Raw genomic sequence first — 17,238 nt, 5'->3', positions numbered from 1 at the left:
CTAGCCTCACCCTGAGGCTGTCCCACCCCCACCCCAGGCAGCTTTTCTTCAATGGGACAGAGCCCCTGAGGCCTCAGGACCTACTGCCGTGGCCTGCACTGGCCACAACCCTGGAGACCGTGGCCACAGAGGGCGCAGAGGTCTTCTACACCGGCGCGCTGGCCCAGATGCTGGTGGAGGACATAGCCAAGGAAGGTGAGCACACTTGGGCCCAAAGCCCTCACTGGCAAGAGAAGGAGCTAGGTTCTGGGTGCTGGTCAGGCCTGACAGGCCCTGCAGGAGTACAACTGTCTGGGGGCTCCGGATGGCTGATGGCTGCTCTGTCGTCTGCGCTCAGGTAGCTGCCAGGATCAATGGGACATGTGCCCAGCCCAGCCCACTGCCAGCCTCAGGGCCCCGAGGTCAAAGCCCTCGAGTCGGTGCCAACAAATTTGTTGGCGATGGCTGCTGCAGCTCCTAGGTCTAACAGCAGTCGGAGGTTGGCAGGGCTTAGGGCCAAGTTGGCCCTCTCTAGTCTCTGGGATGCCTGGCCTCTCCCAGCTTCCCTGTCCTCTCTCTCCCTGGCCCCCTGCCCCTGGTGTCTGCCCACCTGTCCCAGTCCTGGACCCAGGTCCCAGCCCTGATGTCGCACCCACTGCCCCATCATCACCCTGCTGCTTAGCTGCTGCATGCCGGTCTAGGGGATGAAAGGAATACCTGGTGTGACCTGAGGCAGTGTCTGTCTGTCTCCGCCTCAGTTTCCCCATATGTACTTGGACACCTGGCCAGAGCTGGGGTGCCCTGAACCCTCTCCGTCTCACCCCAGGGAGTCAACTGACCCTGCAGGACCTGGCCGCGTTCCGCCCTGAAGTGGTGGACGCCCTGGTGGTGCCCCTGGGGGATTACACTTTATACTCACCACCACCACCAGCAGGGGGCGCAGTTCTTGGCTTCATCCTCAGCGTGCTGAGAGGTAAGATGCCCAGCCTCTGAAAATCTGGGATCTCGGGGAGCCGCTGTCCTTTTCCAGCTCACTCCCCTCCTCTGTAAGCTGGGGTTGGCACAGGGATGACACTGAGTCCAGGGCAGTGGAAATGAGTCCAGATCGCATATTGGGAGGGCCATCTGCAGGAGTGTGGCTGCTTGGGGCTCGGGATGGGGCTTTGCTGAGGGTCTGATGTCACTGTCCACCAGGTCCACCTCCTACACTGGGTGACCACCCCAGGGTACAGGATGAGGTGGGCCTAGAAGTGGTTAGCTGTCCATCAGGGATGAAGGCCCAGGCACAGCCAGTCAACTGCAGGTGGCAGGGCATCTTACCCATGCCTGGCCTGGTGGCTGCCAAGGGTGGAGAGGGCTTTAGCTTCCTGGGGCCACTTTACCAAAGTGCCACAAATTAGGTGGCAAAAAAAACAGAAAGTTATTCTTGTACAGTTCTGGAGGCTGGAAATCCAAAATCAAGAGCCTTGCTTCCTCCAGGGGCTCTAGGGGAGAATCCATTCTTTGCTTCTTGCAGTTTCTGGTGGCTACTGGCATTCCCTGGCTTGTGGCCGCATCACTCTGATCTCTGCCTGCATCTTCACATGGCCTTCTTCTCTTCTCTGTGTGTCTATCTTATAAGGATACATGTGTCGGCATTTAGAGCCCACCAAAACAACCCAGCATAAATGTTTCCCCTCAAAGTCCTTAATCTATTCACGTATTTTGCCATATAAGATAACACTTTCAAGTTCTGGGGATTAGGATACAGAGTTTTTGATGGCAAGACTGAGGCCCCAAGCCCACCATTGAACCCACTACACAGAGCAACCACCAGCTGCCCCCCACCCCTCTCCAGGGTTCAACTTTTCTGCGGAGTCTGTGACCAGGTCTGAAGGGCGTGTGAACATGTACCATCACCTGGTAGAGACGCTCAAGTTTGCTGGGGGGCAAAGGTGGCGCCTGTGGGACCCTCGCAGCCACCTGGAGGTCCAGGTGAGGTAGCCTGGGGGAGAGACTTCCTCCATGGCCCAGGGCAACATAAAGGGAGAGTCAGCCCTGTGGCCCACAGGTCATGAGACCCAAACAGTGGGGCAGAGGTGGACGGAGGCATGTGTGGTTCCGGGCAGTGACAGCCTGGAAGTGCCCCTGGGCAGGGAGGAAGCAATGGGTCTGGGATCTGGAAGGGGCTCTGGAATAGCAGGGTGTAGGAGGGCAGCAGTGGGACTGCAGGGCCTGGAGGGAGGGCAGGTGGTCAGCAGGTAGAGGACAGAATGGAAAGGCCCCTAAAGAGGCTGAGAGTCCCAGCCCCTCAGCTCTGCAGACCCCACTGACCCTGCACCTGCCTGCCCACCCCAGAACGCCTCCTGGGACCTGCTGGGGGAGGCCTTGGCCCAGCACATCCGCCAACAGATCGATGCCCGGGGTGACCACCCTCTCAGCCACTACAACCTGGCCGGGGCCTGGGGTCAACCAATGGGCACCACCCACGTGTCGGTGCTGGGGGAGGATGGCAGTGCTGTGGCCGCCACCAGCACCATCAACACGCCGTATGTGGGCCTGGGGTGGCCAGCAGCCTCACTCCTTTGCTCCCTGGGTCTTAAGCCCCCTGACAAATGGCCTGGGACCCACCACTCCCAGCTTCCCCGAATTGTCTCCATGGGGATCAGCTTGGCTTTTGTCCTTTCCTTCTTCCTCTCTGTCAAAGCACACCCCTCCTGGCCTTATACTAGGCTGCTGGTGGGTGGTCCTGAGCCTTATCCAGAAAGATGCCTGATGGGGGCATGGGTGAGTCTTTTGGGGGCCCCACATAGGCAGTGCAGGGGAGGGGGGAGTCGTGGTTCTGGCGCGCTGAGAGCAGCTGCTACAATTATGGGGTTCTAGAAGCGTGGCCCAGCAGCACCGCACTCCCCCCATGTCAGAGATGGGGAGGCCCAGACCCCACACCCAGGCTCTGCTCCCTGTCTGCAGCTTTGGCGCGATGGTATACTCCCCGAGGACGGGCATCCTGCTCAACAATGAGCTCCTGGACTTATGCTGGAGACGCTCGCTGGGCTCTGGCATCACCCCTCAACCTGGTGAGAGCAAGTGCTTCCAGCACGACACCCCCCCTCCAGGTTCCCCAGGGCTCAGCTGGGGACAGGAGGAAAAGTGGGGCAAGCCAAGTGTTGTGTGGCAGCCTCTGGGAAGGTCACCCCGTTTCTCTGAGCCACAGCTTGCTCAGTGGTGAATGTGGGCAGAGGTGGGGAGCTCCAGGAGGGCACTGGTTCAGAAGCAATGCCTAAGCAACACCTGTCTGGCCTCCAGTTCCAGGTGAGCGGCCCCCGTCATCCATGGTACCCTCCATCTTAGTCAACACAGCCGAGGGGTCGAAGCTAGTGATCGGCGGGGCTGGGGGGGCGCTTATCATCTCTGCCGTGGCCCAGGTGAGTCTGGGGACCCCTGGTTGGAGCAACCCAATTCTGGGTGGCCCCTTTGTCCTGCTTTCCCTGGGGGGTGGGGTGGGTGTGCCCCTCCCTCCCAGAATCCCCCTTTTCTTCCCAGGCCATCATGAATAAGCTGTGGCTTGGCTTTGACCTGAGAGCAGCCATTGCAGCCCCCATCCTGCATGTCGACAGCATGGGCCGTGTGCTGTATGAGCCCAAGTTCAGCCAGGTGAGGCCATGGTTTGAGACACAACTAGGCCGGACACCTGGGGCAGAGGCTCTACTAAGCGCCTCCACTAAAGTAAAAGCCCCCTGGGAGGAAATGAGCTACTATCTTAGGCCAGGCACACTTAGGTCTGGGAAACCTCGATGGGGGAGGCAACGAGCCAATTCTGTGAACTCCAGGACAGTGTCCAGGGTGTTTCTATGCTTCTCCCAAGCTAAGGACCTCAGTGTCTTGATCCCTGGGTTTATTTACACCATTCTCTGGAAGCTGTTTTTTCCTGGCTGTTGCCTCTCACATTCTTCCTCATGGAGACTTGTTTCCTGGTATGGTTTGCAACTCCTATCTGTGAGTTTGTTTGTAAAAGGGGTTGTTTTTCCCGTGGAAGTCTGCAGAGGGATTTTGTTCCAGGGCATTGGGGGTTGTACTTGTGTTCATTTCTTTTTAGTTCCCCCACAAAAGCCTCCGGTACAGCTCTAGTGAGTCAAATTCTCTTGGCTGACTTTTCCCCACCCCAAAGAGATGGTCAGCTTCCTCAGAGCTTCTGTGGGCTGGTGGGTGTCTTTTCCGAGAACCTGTTTAAAAGACTGACAGCTTTTCAAGGCTTCAAGCTTTATATACCTGGAGTCAGTTCAGCCAGCTGGGGTTCAAGGTTCGCAAAGCTGATTTTCCTGTTGTGAGTCTCTCTTGGTCTCAAGGCTCCTTCCATGACCCTTCTCCGAGAACCACAGATTGAGGGGCCTTTGGTCCAAAAGGGGTGTACAATCTCTGAGAACCTAGGTCTTCAGGACTTGGGACTAAGGACTTCAGCCCGTCAGATTCAAATTCTCAGAGTCAGATGCCCTCTCTTTGTAGTATCCTCTCAATGGTGTGAGGACTTGAGTGCCCCCTTGGGGCCCATAAGTTCCAGTGACCTTAGATCTGGAGGATCTCAGGATCCAGGCCTCAGCCTCTTAGGCCCTTTCACCTTGAGTCTTGGCTAAGTCAGGTCGTTGGTCTGTGAAGGTCGATTCTCGAGACCTGGTACTCTGAGGACCTTAGACTCTGGGAATTTGGGAGATGACAGTCTGGGATCCAAGGTTTGTGTAATTCAGCAACCCACCAGCCCTTGGGAGTCAGAGCATTGGCTGTGCAGGTCTCAGGTCTTCCACCAACAAAGTCCTAGGCTCTGGGCTTGGAGACCCTGGACTGAGGTGAGGAGGATCTTTACAGACAAGACCCAGGACTGAGGTGAGGAGGGTCTTCATGACTCAGGGCCTTGAATTTGGCCACTAGACTCTAAGGAACGTGGTCTCTGAGGACTGTGCGTCCTGTGGCCTCAGCAGTGAGGGCCTAGGGCTTCAAGGACATTGGGCAGTTAGTGCCCTGGGCACAGAAAAAACACAATCAGAGGGTGTAGCACTTCAAACACTTTGTCCTCTCAGAGGTTCAGGCCATACTTCATGACCTTAGACACAGGGCACTGGTAACTTTGTTCCTAGGTGTCTTTGGAATCTAGGACCCTAGTGGAGTGGGCTAAGGTTTTTGGCCTGTTTGTTTAAATTGATATCTAGAGATCTTAGGCCCAGGTCACAAAGGTCCCTACACTACCAGGAATTTTGCCCCTTTCCAGGCTGGTGTATAAGGCCCATAATCCAAGGTAGCATTTTAGAAAGCAGTACTACAAGTTTAAGGCCTTCCTCCTTGGTCTCTAACTCCCTCAAATTCCACGGATTCGATCCTAGGGCCTTGAACTTTTAGGGCCTTGTGCTCTGAGCACTTTAGACTCTGGGACCACTGGCGTCATTAGCCTGGGGTTCAATTTCCTTGGACTCTTGGATGTTCAAAATGAATGGTATCTGGGGCTTTGGGTCCTCCTCTTAGCTTAATCCCCAACCAAGAGGGCCCTAAACCTGCAGCTTGCAGGACCATGAGCCCTGAGGAGTTTGACTACTGTGTTCATGACTGTCAAAGGTCTCAAGTCTCCTCGTGTGTGTTGGGATCTCAGATTTTATGTCCCTGGGTGTTGAAGGTTTCAAGTTTTGTGTGTGTTGGGATCTCAGGTCCATACATTCCTGGATGTCGAAGGTCTCAAGTCTTGTGTGTGTTAGGATCTCAGGCTCTACATTCCTGGGTGTTGAAGATTTCAAGTTTTTTGTGTGTTGGAATCTCAGGTCCTAGGTTCTTGGGTGTTGAAAGTCTCAAGTTTCCTCGTGTATGTTGGGGTCTCAAGTCTCATATAGCAAAACAGCGTTCAAGTCTGTGGACCCTGGAAACTTGGCACTTGAGCCTCTTCCTCCTCAATATCCCGAAGTCCCTGGGCACAGAGAAGCCAAAGCACGGCAATCCTGAGGACTTGGGACTCCATAAGCCCTAGCCTTCTAGAACGCTTTGTTTTCAAGGTCCTCAGAACTGGGGGCCTCTCAGGCTAAGTCCTTAGACACTGCTTCCTCTACCGAATGCCCCTCAGAGCACCTCCAATCTTGCATTCTGAGGACTCTTGGTGTCTTCAGACCCAGCACAGAAATGAACTTGCATCTCAAGGTCCTTCTGGCCAAGAGACCTGTGTCACATCCTCCTGCCATATTCCCTGGAGACTGGACTTCTCCTCTAAAGCCCTTTGATTTCTTCAGGCTGTTGAGTGGGGGGCTGCAGGCTCTACGCCCTCTAAACCAGGCTGACCGTTGCTGTCTCTGACACCTTCCGTGTCCACGGCCTTTCCCTAGGAAAGTCTCAGGGTCTGAGGACCTGGAATTGTCCTACATTCTGAGTTGATTTTCTCAGATTCCTGCCCCAGGACCTCACCCTTCTGGAGGTGGACCTAAGCTTCACACCCCTGTGAATGTGCTTTCTCTTCCCTCCAGGAGGTGCAGACAGGGCTCCGGGACAGAGGCCAGAAAAAGACCAGTATGCGCTTCTTCCTGAACGTGGTCCAGGCGGTGTCCCAGGAGGGGACCTGTGTGTTTGCAGTGTCGGACCCAAGGAAGGATGGGGAGGCCGCAGGCTACTGAGGAGAACTACTCCACAGAGGGCCGGGCTTTGGCCCTATCATCCATCCTGGGCCAAGGCTAGTCATGGCCATGTCTCCAAGGGCTTCAGCTGAGTCTGTAACTCTAAGTTGGGGGGCCAGCCTGGGACTAGAAGAGACGGGGACCAGCTGGGAGGGAGATGACTGTGGAAGTGAGCCTCCTCCCTGATCCCCTCAGACCGCTTCCTGGCCTGGCTTTGACCTCTCTAGCCTTCCCCAGACTACTCACCCAGGCCTCCCAGCCCAACCCGCTGGCTTAGTCTCCCTCTGTATATCCTCTAGTTCAAGATTAAATCAAAGGCCCAATTCAGGAGGCTCTGAGTGGGGAAGAGTCCTCAGAAAGCACTGCTTGTGGGTGAGCTCCTATTGTCCTCCACAATGTTCTGCCGTGAGGAAACTGAGACTCAGAGATGGGCTGGGCCTCGCCCAGGCTGCCAGCTGGACAGAGACAAGGCCCACTGCATCCTGTCCACAGTATTTGCTAAGTGCAGCAGCAAAGCTGGCAAGAGGGCCATCTGTTGGGCCAAAGTCAGGAGTGAAGCCCGGGGTCTTGTCCCTTGTGCCAGGTAATGTTTGGAAGAAGCAAGACCTGAGCTACCTGCAACCCCAGCAGCCCACATTCTCTAGACCAGGGTCCTCACCTTCGTGCTATTGACATTTTGGGCCAGATAATTCTTTGTGGTGGGGACTGTCCCCACCGTAGGATATTCAGCAGCTGCCCCAATGGCAAGTACCCTTATCTCCACATTCCACAAACCAAACCCACCACCATCAAGTTGATTCTAACTCATAGCAATGCTATAAGACAGAGTAAAACTGCCCTATGAGGTTTCTAAGGCTGTAAATCTTTTTTTTATTTATTTTATTGTACTCTAGATGAAGGTTTACAGGACAAACTAGTTTCTCATTAAATAATAAGACATATATTATTTTGTGACTTTGTTTGCCAACCCCATGACTTTTCCCTTCTCGACCTTGGTTTCCCTGTTACCAGCTTTCCTGTCCCTTCCTGCCTTCTTGTCCTTGCCCCTGGGCTGGTATGCCCAGTTAGTCTCATTTTATTTCATGGGCCTGTCTAATTTTTGGCTGAAGGATGAATCTCAGGAGTGGCTTCATTACTGATCTATAAGGGAGTCCGGGGGCCATATGCTCAGGGTTTATTCAGTCCCTGTCAGACCAGTAAGTCTGGTCTTTATTTTTTTTTTTTATTAGCTAGAATTAATTTTATTCTACATTTTTCTCCAGCTCTGCCCAGGACCCCCTATTGTGATCCCTGTCAGAGCAGTCAGTACTGGTAGCCAAGCACCATCTAGTTGTACTGGACTCAATCTGGTGGAGCCTGTGGTACTTGTGGTCCATTAGTTCTTTGGACTAATCTTTCCCTTGTTGTCTTTGGTCTTCTTCAATTTCCCCTGCTCCAGATGGGGTGGGATGAGTGGAGTATCTTAGAAGGCCGTCCACAAGCTTTTAAGACCCCAGATGCTACTCACCAAAGTAGAATGTAGAATTTTTTCCTTCTAAACTGTTATGCCGATTGAGCTGGTTGTTCCCGAGACCTTGGTCCCCAGAGCCCTCAGCCTGGTAACTAGGTTCCCCAGGGAGTTTGGATGTGTCTTTGGAGTTTCCATGACCTTGCCTTGGACAAGTTTTGCTGGTTTCCCCAGCCAAGGTTGTAAATTCTTCAGAAAGCAGACTGCCACATATTTCTCCCACAAAGTGGGCTGGTGGGTTTGAACAGTTGACCTATTGGTTAGCAGCCTAGGGTTTAACCACTGTGCTACCAGGGCTCCCAAAGAAAAGCATCCAGGAACAATAAAGAACAAGGAAAGCAGAAGGAAGGACAAAGTAATAACTGAAGCGAAAATTGATAAGTTTGAAACAAAAAAAACAAGTCTTTGAAAAAATATATGTACTAGATATACTACTATTAGCTAGCCAATTAGTAAAAAGGAAGGAAGCATGAATACATACACAAAATGAGAAACGAAAACGAGAAAATAACCTCAGATATATAGGGAGTTAAAAGTAGCATAATAGACTACTCACTTCTCTTCAAGTATATTTGAAAACCTTGACAAAATAAATGACTTTAGTTGCTGCCTAGTTAGTTCTGACTCATGGTGACCCCATGTACTAGAGAACGAAAGGTTGCCAAGTCTTGTGTCATCTTTACAATCATTGATATACTCTAGTCCACTGTTGTCAGGAGGGATCAGTCCCTGAAGAAGGACATCATGCTTGGCAGAGTACAGGGTCAGCGGAAAACTGGAAGACCCTCAATGAGGTGGATTGACACAGTGGCTACAACAATGAGCTCAAGCATAACAAGGATTGTAAGGATGGCACAGGACTGGGCAGTGTTTCACTCTGTTGCACATAGGGTCACTATGAGTCGGAACCAACTCGACGGCACCTAACAAAGACAGCAGTCCATTGTTGCAGCCATTGTGTATTTGAGAGCCTTCCAACCTAGACAGCTCATCTGCCAGCACTATATCAGATAATATTCTGTTGGGCTTCACAGGGTTTTCATGGGCTAATTTTCAGAAGTAGATCATCAGACCTGTCTGACTAGTCTGTCTTAGTCTGGAAGCTCTGCTGAAACCTGTCTATTCTGGGTGATCCTGCTGGTATTTGAAATAATACTGGCATAGCTTCCAGCATTGCAGAAACATCCAAGTCCCCAAAGTACAACAAACTGACAGACAGATGGTGGAAATTACTTTCTAGGTAAATATAAGTAAGATTGCAATATTTGGGATGTACTTGTACTAAAAGAAATTTATTGTTGCTTATCTGAAATTCAGATTTAACTGGGCATCCTATAGTTTTTTTTGGTAAATTTGGCAAACTTAGATATAAATGATAAATTGATCCAAGAAGGGGCAAAAGATCTAAACGATGACCATAGAGGAAATTGAGAACCTTGCCAGAATAATTGCAGTCAGTTGACATTGACTGAATCGTCTCCAGGTCATGGCAACTTTACGTACAATAGAACAAACATTGTCCAGTCCTGTGTCAACCTTATGGTCACCGGCATAGTCCATTGTTTGAGGCCATTGTTGTGACCATTGTGCCCATCCATCTCACTGAGGACCACCCTTGTCCTCACTGGCCTTCTGCCTCACCAAACGTGATACCCTCCTCCAGCAATTAATTGATCCCTCCTGATGACATGTCCAAAGCAAGTCAGGCAACGTCCCATTGTGATCCATAAATTTCATTTGCTTATTTTTGGAAGCGGATTACCAGAACTTTCTTCCTGGTCTGTCTTAGTCTTGAAACTCCACCAAAACCTGTCTACCATGGGTGATCCTGCTTGTCTGTGAAATATGGTGGCCAGAACACTACACCCTTTTGGATGGTTCTACAGGCAAAGTGTATTCAGCTATTAGAACCAGAAACCTCTCCTGCTAGTTAAGCTCCCACAGTAGAGAACAAGGAGGGAAATATCCACATTCACTTTATGAAGCCAGCAACTGGCAAAGAAAACCAATCATGTTTATGAAACACAATGCAAAACTTCCAGATAAAATATTAGCAAGCAGCACATTAAAAAGACCAAAGGTTCTGGATCATCTGAATCATCCCTGGGAATGGGGATTGTGTTTCTAGTCAGAAAATTAGTGATGGTTGTCTGTATGATCCTTTTCTTTTTTGCTTCGTATATTTCATAATAACATCTCACTGCTTCCCGAATCTGCCTATTGACTTTAACAAAGTGATCAGCATTTGGGCCCATGTTTTCAAGCAACTGAAGCCCCTGATTTAGTTTAGAAAACTAAATCTATACAGCGGTGTTTTGAATAGCAAATCTTAAAATTGAATATCTGTGAGTGAAATCTGAGAATAATAACATCAGCAAGTTATATGCTGAAACATTATACGTAGTACATATTACTAATGAAAAGACGTACCAAAAAAACAGATCAATGGATGGTCTTAAGTGCTGTGTGTTTTAGCTCGAATACACTGTAAGTCCAGACTACCTGTGCATCTCAAAGCAATCAAAACAAATGTTGGGTGATGACCAAGGGCAAATAATACATGTTTTATTGCCTTACATGTATTAATTCATATAGTTCTTCCTAAGAAGTGTGACTTATCACTACCCCATTTTACAGATGAGGGCACTGGAGTCCTAGTTCTCCAAGGGTCATACAGGATAAATACCAAAGGTGAAAACTGGATAGACAAATTGAGAAAATTAATCTTGACCCCTACCTCACACCATATACAAATATTAATTTGGGATGGATCATAGAACTGAATGTCTGTGCTAAAACAGCTGCCTCTGCAATTGCTACAGTGTCATTTATTCTAAAGACCCCTATTTCCCCCACTGAAATTCATTGGTATCTTTGTAAAAAAAAAAATTCAAGTAACCAAACCCATCAGATTTAAAACAAATTATAAACATAGAGTAGTTAAAATAGTGTAGTACTGGCATATGAGTAAACTTAAGAAATCAATCAACCACAATACAGAACCTAGAAAGGGATGCAAATAAATATGAACTTTGTCTATGCTCAGTGAAGATACTGAAGCAGTAAGAAAAAAGATGTACTGTTAAGAATTGGTATTGGCAAAGGATATGAACAGACACTTCACTAAAGAAGACATTCAGGTAGCTAACAGATACTTCAGGAAATGCTCGTGATCATTAGCTGTTACAGAAATGCAAATCAAAACTACAATGAGATTCCATCTCACTCAACAAGGCTGGCATTAATCCAAAAAACACAAAATAATCAATGTTGGAGAGGTTGTGGAGAGAATGGAACACTTACACTCTGCTGATGGGAATGCAAAATGGTACAACCACTTTGGAAATCAATTTGGTGCTTCCTTAAAAAGCTAGAAATAGAACTACCATACGATCCAGGCATCCCACTCCTTGGAATATATCCTAGAAAAATAAGAGCCTTTACATGAACGGGTATATGCACACCCATGTTCATTGCAGCACTGTTTACCATAGCAAAAAGATGGAAGCAACCAAGGTGCCCATCAACAGATGAATGGATAAATTATGGTATATTCACACAATGGAATACTACGCATCGATAAAGAACAATGATGAATCCGTGAAACATTTCATAACATGGAGGAATCTGGAAGGCATTATGCTGAGTGAAATTAATCAGTTGCAAAAGGACAAATATTGTATGAGACCACTATTATGAGAACTCGAGAAATAGTTTAAACAGAGAAGAAAATATTCTTTGATGGTTATGAGAGTGGGGAGGGAGGTAGGAAGAGGGGTATTCGCTAATTAGATAGTAGATTAGAACTATTTTAGGTGAAGGGAAAGACAACACACAATACAGGATAGGTCAGCACAACTGGACTAAACCAAAAGCAAAGAAGTTTCCTGAATAAACTGAATGCTTTGAAGGTCAGGTTAGCAGAGGTTGGGGTTTGGGGATCATGGTTTCAGGGGACATCTAGGTCAATTGGCATAATAAAATCTATGAAGAAAACATTCTGCATCCCACTGTGGAGAGTGGCATCTGGGGTCTTAAATGCCAGCAAGCGGCCATCAAGGTTGCATCAGTTGGTCTCAATCCACCTGGAGCAAGGGAGAATGAAGAATACCAAAGACACAAGGTAATTATGAGCCCAAGAGACAGAAAGGGCCACATAAACCAGAGACTACAGCAGCCTGAGACCAGAAGAACTAGATGGTGCTGGCTACAACTGATGACTGCCCTGACAGGGAATGCAACAGAGAACTCGTGAAGGAGCAGGAGAGCAGTGGGACGCAGACCTCAAATTCTCGTAAAAAGACCAGACATAGTGGTTTAACCGAGGCTAGAAGGACCCTGGTGGTCACGGTTCCCAGACCTTCTGTTAACCCAAGACAGGAACTATTCCCAAAGCCAACTCTTCAGACAGGGATTGGACTGGACTATGGGATAGAAAATGATACCGGTGAGGAGTGAGGTTTTTGGATCAAGTAGACACATGAGACTATGTGGGCATCTACTGTCTGGAGGGAAGATAAGAAGGCAGAGGGGGTCAGAAGCTGGCTGAATAGACATGAAAATAGAGAGTGGAGAGAAGGAATGTGCTCTCTTATTATGGGGAGAGCAACTAGGAGTATATAGCAAGGTGTATATAAATTTTTGTATGAGAGACTGACTTGATTTGTAAACTTTCACTTAAAGCACAGTAAAAATGAAAAAAAAAAAAAAAGATTGGTATTGGAACAAGTGGCCAGCCCTCTGGGAAAATAACAAAGTGGGATCCCTATGTTTTTCTTTACACCAAAGAAAATTCTAGTTGGATCAAAGAACTTAAGAGTAAAAAAATGAAACCATATGAATACCACAAAAAACATGAGAAAAATTTATATTCTTAGACTGAAGAAGGCCTTTAAAGTATGGCATAAACCAAGAAAAGGCTGGTAAAATTTTAAAAACTTATTTGGAAAAAATGTACTTTAAAAATCAAAGAAAAACTTGGGACAAAATATTTTCAAGACATACCATACTTTTACGCAAATAACGCATACGTTCTATGTTTGTTTGCCAGCTGCCTCTTCCCCTCATGAGGTGTTTCCCCAAGAAACTCTATACCAGTTTTATTTTACATGTTGCTATTAAAAAAATTAGCATAGCACACTTATGAAAATACCTCACGGGGGAGGGCGTGGCTGGGAAACAAAGGTAGAAGGTGTGTCTTATTTGCATAAAAATATGGCAATTAGATCTTGGACTGGTTTAATATTTAAATATTTAATACGAAAGACCAAGTATTCATCAGAAATACACAGAGGGATATGACTCATTTGTCCACAGAAAGAAAACTACAAATAGCTGCTAGAACACAAAAAGTTGGTCAACCTCACTCATAACTCAGCATCTCCAATTAAAACAAAGGACAGAAAAAGTAACTCCAAGTTCAGAAGGCTTCACTGGTGAATTTTCCCAAACAGGATGGAATGAAAAACACCAGTCTTACACAAACTTTTGCAGGAAGCAGTAAAAAGGGAACATTGCCCAACTCTTTTTATGATCCTAGCACAAGTGATGTCAAAACCTGACAAGGAAATTTCAGGAGGGAAAAGTATAGGGTAACCTCATTCCTGAACAGAGATGCAAAACTCCTAAACAAAATATTAACAACCAAATCCACTGAGATATAAAAAAGATAATTCATCATCACCAATTTGGGTTTATTCCAGGAATGAAAGACTGGCTGAACATTAGAAAATCAAGCAATGCAATTTACTATAATAACAGAACAAACCAAAACTATCAAAAAAAAAAAAGGAAAACCAACACACGTGGAAAATCATTCAACAGAATTTCCCAACATTCACTCACTATAGAAACTCTCAGCAACTGAAATGGAAGGAGACTTCCTTAATCTGGTAGGGGTGGCTACAAAAACCCATAGTGAATATCATACTTAATGGTAAAACAAAAAGCCTTCCTTTTGAGATGGGAACCAAGATAAGAAACCTTCACTTTCATTACTTCCTTTCAGTGGTATAAAGGAAGTCCTTGCCAGCACAATACCAGGAGAAAAACAAATAAAAAGTAAAAGGATTGGAAAGGAGGACCTAAAACTGTCATTATTTGTAGACACTCTATAGTCAAATTAGAAATAAGTGAACCTGGCAAGATCACTGGAATCAAGGAAAATATACAAAAATCAATTATATTTCCACATACTAGTCACAAGTAGAAAACACCTTATAAAATGAAATCACTTATAATAGCATTAAAAAAAAAACCTTCAAATACCTAGAAATAAAGGTAACAAAATATGTGTAAGACCTCTACACTGAACACAACAAAACATAATCTGAAGAAAGATTTAAATCAATTGAGCGATATACCATGTTCATGGAATAGAAGGCTTCATATCGTAAAGAAGAGTCCCTGAGTGGTGCAAATGGTTAATGCACTTGGCTGCTAACTGAAAGGTTGTCAGTTCAAGTCCATCCAGAGGCACCTTGCAAGAAAACCCTGGTGATCTAGTTTCAAAAAATCAGCCACTGAAAACAATAAGGGAACACAGTTCTACTCTGACACACATGGGGTGCCATGAGTTGGAGTCAACAGGATGGCAACTGGTAACTGGTATACTGCAAAGATGTCAGTTTTTCCCAAATGCGTTAAAAAAAATTTTTTTTTTTTTTTTATCTATTAGTCCAAGGAAGTCCTGATTGAAATCCCAACAGGGTTTTTGTGGAAATTGGCACAGATGCAAAGAGCCAGGAAGAGCCTGGGCAATTTTGCAAATGGAGAACAATGGAGGACTTACACCCAGATCTCAAGAACAAGCTGTGGTGGACCATTTGGAATCGGTGCAAAGAGAAACAAACAGGCCCTCGGAATAGAACAGAGATTACGATAGAGGCAACACGGCCTTGCAGTTTCCAATGAATGGTGCTGGATTGAATCACACAGTAGGGAGATGGGAAGGGAAGATGGGATAGAAAGTGGAGGGATTAAGGGCTGGCTGGACCCACACAAGAGAGCAGGGGGCCCATGAGGATGGACTAAAACCTCTGACCAAACTACCTCCCTGCTTGTGGCCTCTGACTTTGGTGACAACCGGTTCTGCAGCTGGGACCAGTGTCAGGAGCTAAACACACACCTGGCCCAAGGGAGGGTGGAGCAGCGCTGGCCTGCATCTGCCTCATGACAACAGAGCTAAGCAACTCCCAGTGTGAAGTTCACTGCCACCCTTCTGCTCCCCATCGCTTCCAGAATTTCCCCCTTAGCCCATCCCCACCAGAAACACACAGGGGAGGGGCGTGCGGGACAGCCACTCAGACCAGCCACATTTGTTTATCCCTCGATTGAGGAGGAAAACACTGGCTTCTTATGCCAGTCCAGGAGGCCGGTGGCGAGATGCCATTTGGGATAGCTCAGGAGGAACCCACATGAGCTGTGGAACTAGCAGTGAATTTCTCTGCAGGTAAATGTGGACTTAATCACAAAGCACAACGATGTTTGAAGAAGCTGGAGCCTGACTATGACTTAATTGTCCGTCAGCTCGGGACTAGTTAGGTCCATCGTGCTGTTTGAATTTTTTTAACCATGTGTGCTTACTGTTTATTTTTAATACTAATGAAAAACACAAAACCATCTTTTCACAGTCCGGCCCCTGGTACCTAGCTGGAAAGCCAACAATAGACCCCAAAATGCACTACAGCTTGATCACAACACAAGGGCACCTTCCCCACAGCAGTGCAGGCAGCGTGTCATTCTGTTGTGCATAAGGTTGCCATGAGCTGGAGCTAACTTGAGGGCAGCTCGGAAACCCTGGTGGCGTAGTGGTTAAGTGCTATGGCTGCTAACCAAAGGGTCTGCAGTTCGAATCTGCCAGGTGCTCCTTGGAAACTCTGTGGGGCAGTTTTACTCTGTCCCATAGGGTCACTATGAGTCGGAATCAACTCGACGGCACTTGGAATTTTTTTGAGGGCAGCTCACAACAGCAACAGTACCAAGTCGGGGAATGGAGTCGGTGGGTCCTCTTCTGTGCTGGGACTGAGCTGGGACCAGGTTTTCGTGGCTTCCACAGACTCCTTAACTGCAAAGGCAGCTGGGAAATGAGGCGACAGAGGACAGCTGGGCTCCTGGTGGTCTCAGCAGCACCTCATTTCCCTAACTGGTTTTTATCCTGAGTCCGGACTGGAGTGACTAACCCAGGAAGCTCGCCCTGCCTCCCTCCCCCCACCCCCCTTTCTGTGAGGGGAGGGCCCAGGTCACTTCGAGCTCCATGAGGACAGGGCCTAAGAGTGGGCCCAGCAAAGGCCTTCCCCCTGCTCCCTCCATGTTCCGACCACATCCAGCCAATGTGAGGCCCTAATGGGAGGCTGAGGACCAAGAGAGGATGAGGTGGTTACTTCTCACCTCCCTGTGGCCTCTGTGCTCAGGCCACACCAGCCTGCATGATTCTGACTTTTGTGGGTCTTGGCCCTGGCTCCAGCAGCACCTCCTCCCTTAGTCATAGCCAGGGTGGTGCTGGTGTCCTGTGGGGCCTACTCCTCCTGTGTGACTCCACTCCACATGCCCTGCAGCTCCAGGTTCCAGGATCATGTTCCTACCCCTGTTTTTGTCGGCAGGCAGCAGCTCTGAGGCCATGACTCTGATGTCCTTCCATCCCCCGTGGGCACCCCCTAGCAGCCACTGCTGCCTGTCCTCCATGAAAGGCTGCTGTTTGGGACCCCTCCCTGAGGCTGAGGTGCACGCCTGGTTTGTGGTCTGGGAGCCGACCTCTCAGCCTCTCTGCCCAGCAGCGCCCCTACTCCCTGCCCTGGGAAAATCCCCAAATGGGGCTTCCCAGCCTCGCTGCCCCGGCACTGCCATCAGGACCAGGAGCCAGCTGGGCAGGCAGCAGAGCTGCAGACCTTACATCATCTCCTGCAGGGAGAAGGTGGGAGGGCAACTCAAGGACCCATCTGGTTGGAGAAGGGTGTCACTCAGAGGGTGGGCCCTGGGGATGATGAAGCCTGGTGAGAATGAGGTGCCTGGTGCCTCAGCAATCCCTCTGCTGGTCCTCAGGCCCGACTGTGCCTCTCTGCATTTGAGCCTTTACTCAGGCTATTTCCAGCCAAGAATGGCCTTCCCACCACTCCCAGCTCTGGGGGCTGCAGAATG

The 17,238-nt window shown here is 48.4% G+C and overlaps 1 protein-coding gene across 2 annotated transcripts in view; it reads left to right on the top strand.

Moving 5' to 3' along the window:
• GGT5 (gamma-glutamyltransferase 5) overlaps window positions 1-7,827 on the top strand; it is a 48,249-nt gene extending 40,422 nt beyond the window's left edge. For both annotated transcript variants that reach the window (XM_049865410.1, XM_049865409.1), the window contains exons 5-12: window positions 38-195; window positions 806-952; window positions 1,817-1,953; window positions 2,317-2,507; window positions 2,929-3,035; window positions 3,265-3,383; window positions 3,502-3,612; window positions 6,450-7,827. In XM_049865410.1, the coding sequence (XP_049721367.1) occupies window positions 38-195; window positions 806-952; window positions 1,817-1,953; window positions 2,317-2,507; window positions 2,929-3,035; window positions 3,265-3,383; window positions 3,502-3,612; window positions 6,450-6,596 (1,117 nt within the window). In that variant the 3' untranslated portion in view covers window positions 6,597-7,827. The remainder of the gene's footprint in view (window positions 1-37; window positions 196-805; window positions 953-1,816; window positions 1,954-2,316; window positions 2,508-2,928; window positions 3,036-3,264; window positions 3,384-3,501; window positions 3,613-6,449) is intronic.
• The last annotated feature ends 9,411 nt before the right edge of the window (window positions 7,828-17,238 follow it).

This window comes from Elephas maximus, chromosome 22 (genome assembly GCF_024166365.1).
Source record: "Elephas maximus indicus isolate mEleMax1 chromosome 22, mEleMax1 primary haplotype, whole genome shotgun sequence".
NCBI classification, from domain to species: Eukaryota; Metazoa; Chordata; class Mammalia; order Proboscidea; family Elephantidae; genus Elephas; species Elephas maximus.
The sequence above is the reverse complement of the archived record's forward strand: the minus strand, read 5'-3'. Positions and strand labels throughout refer to the sequence as shown.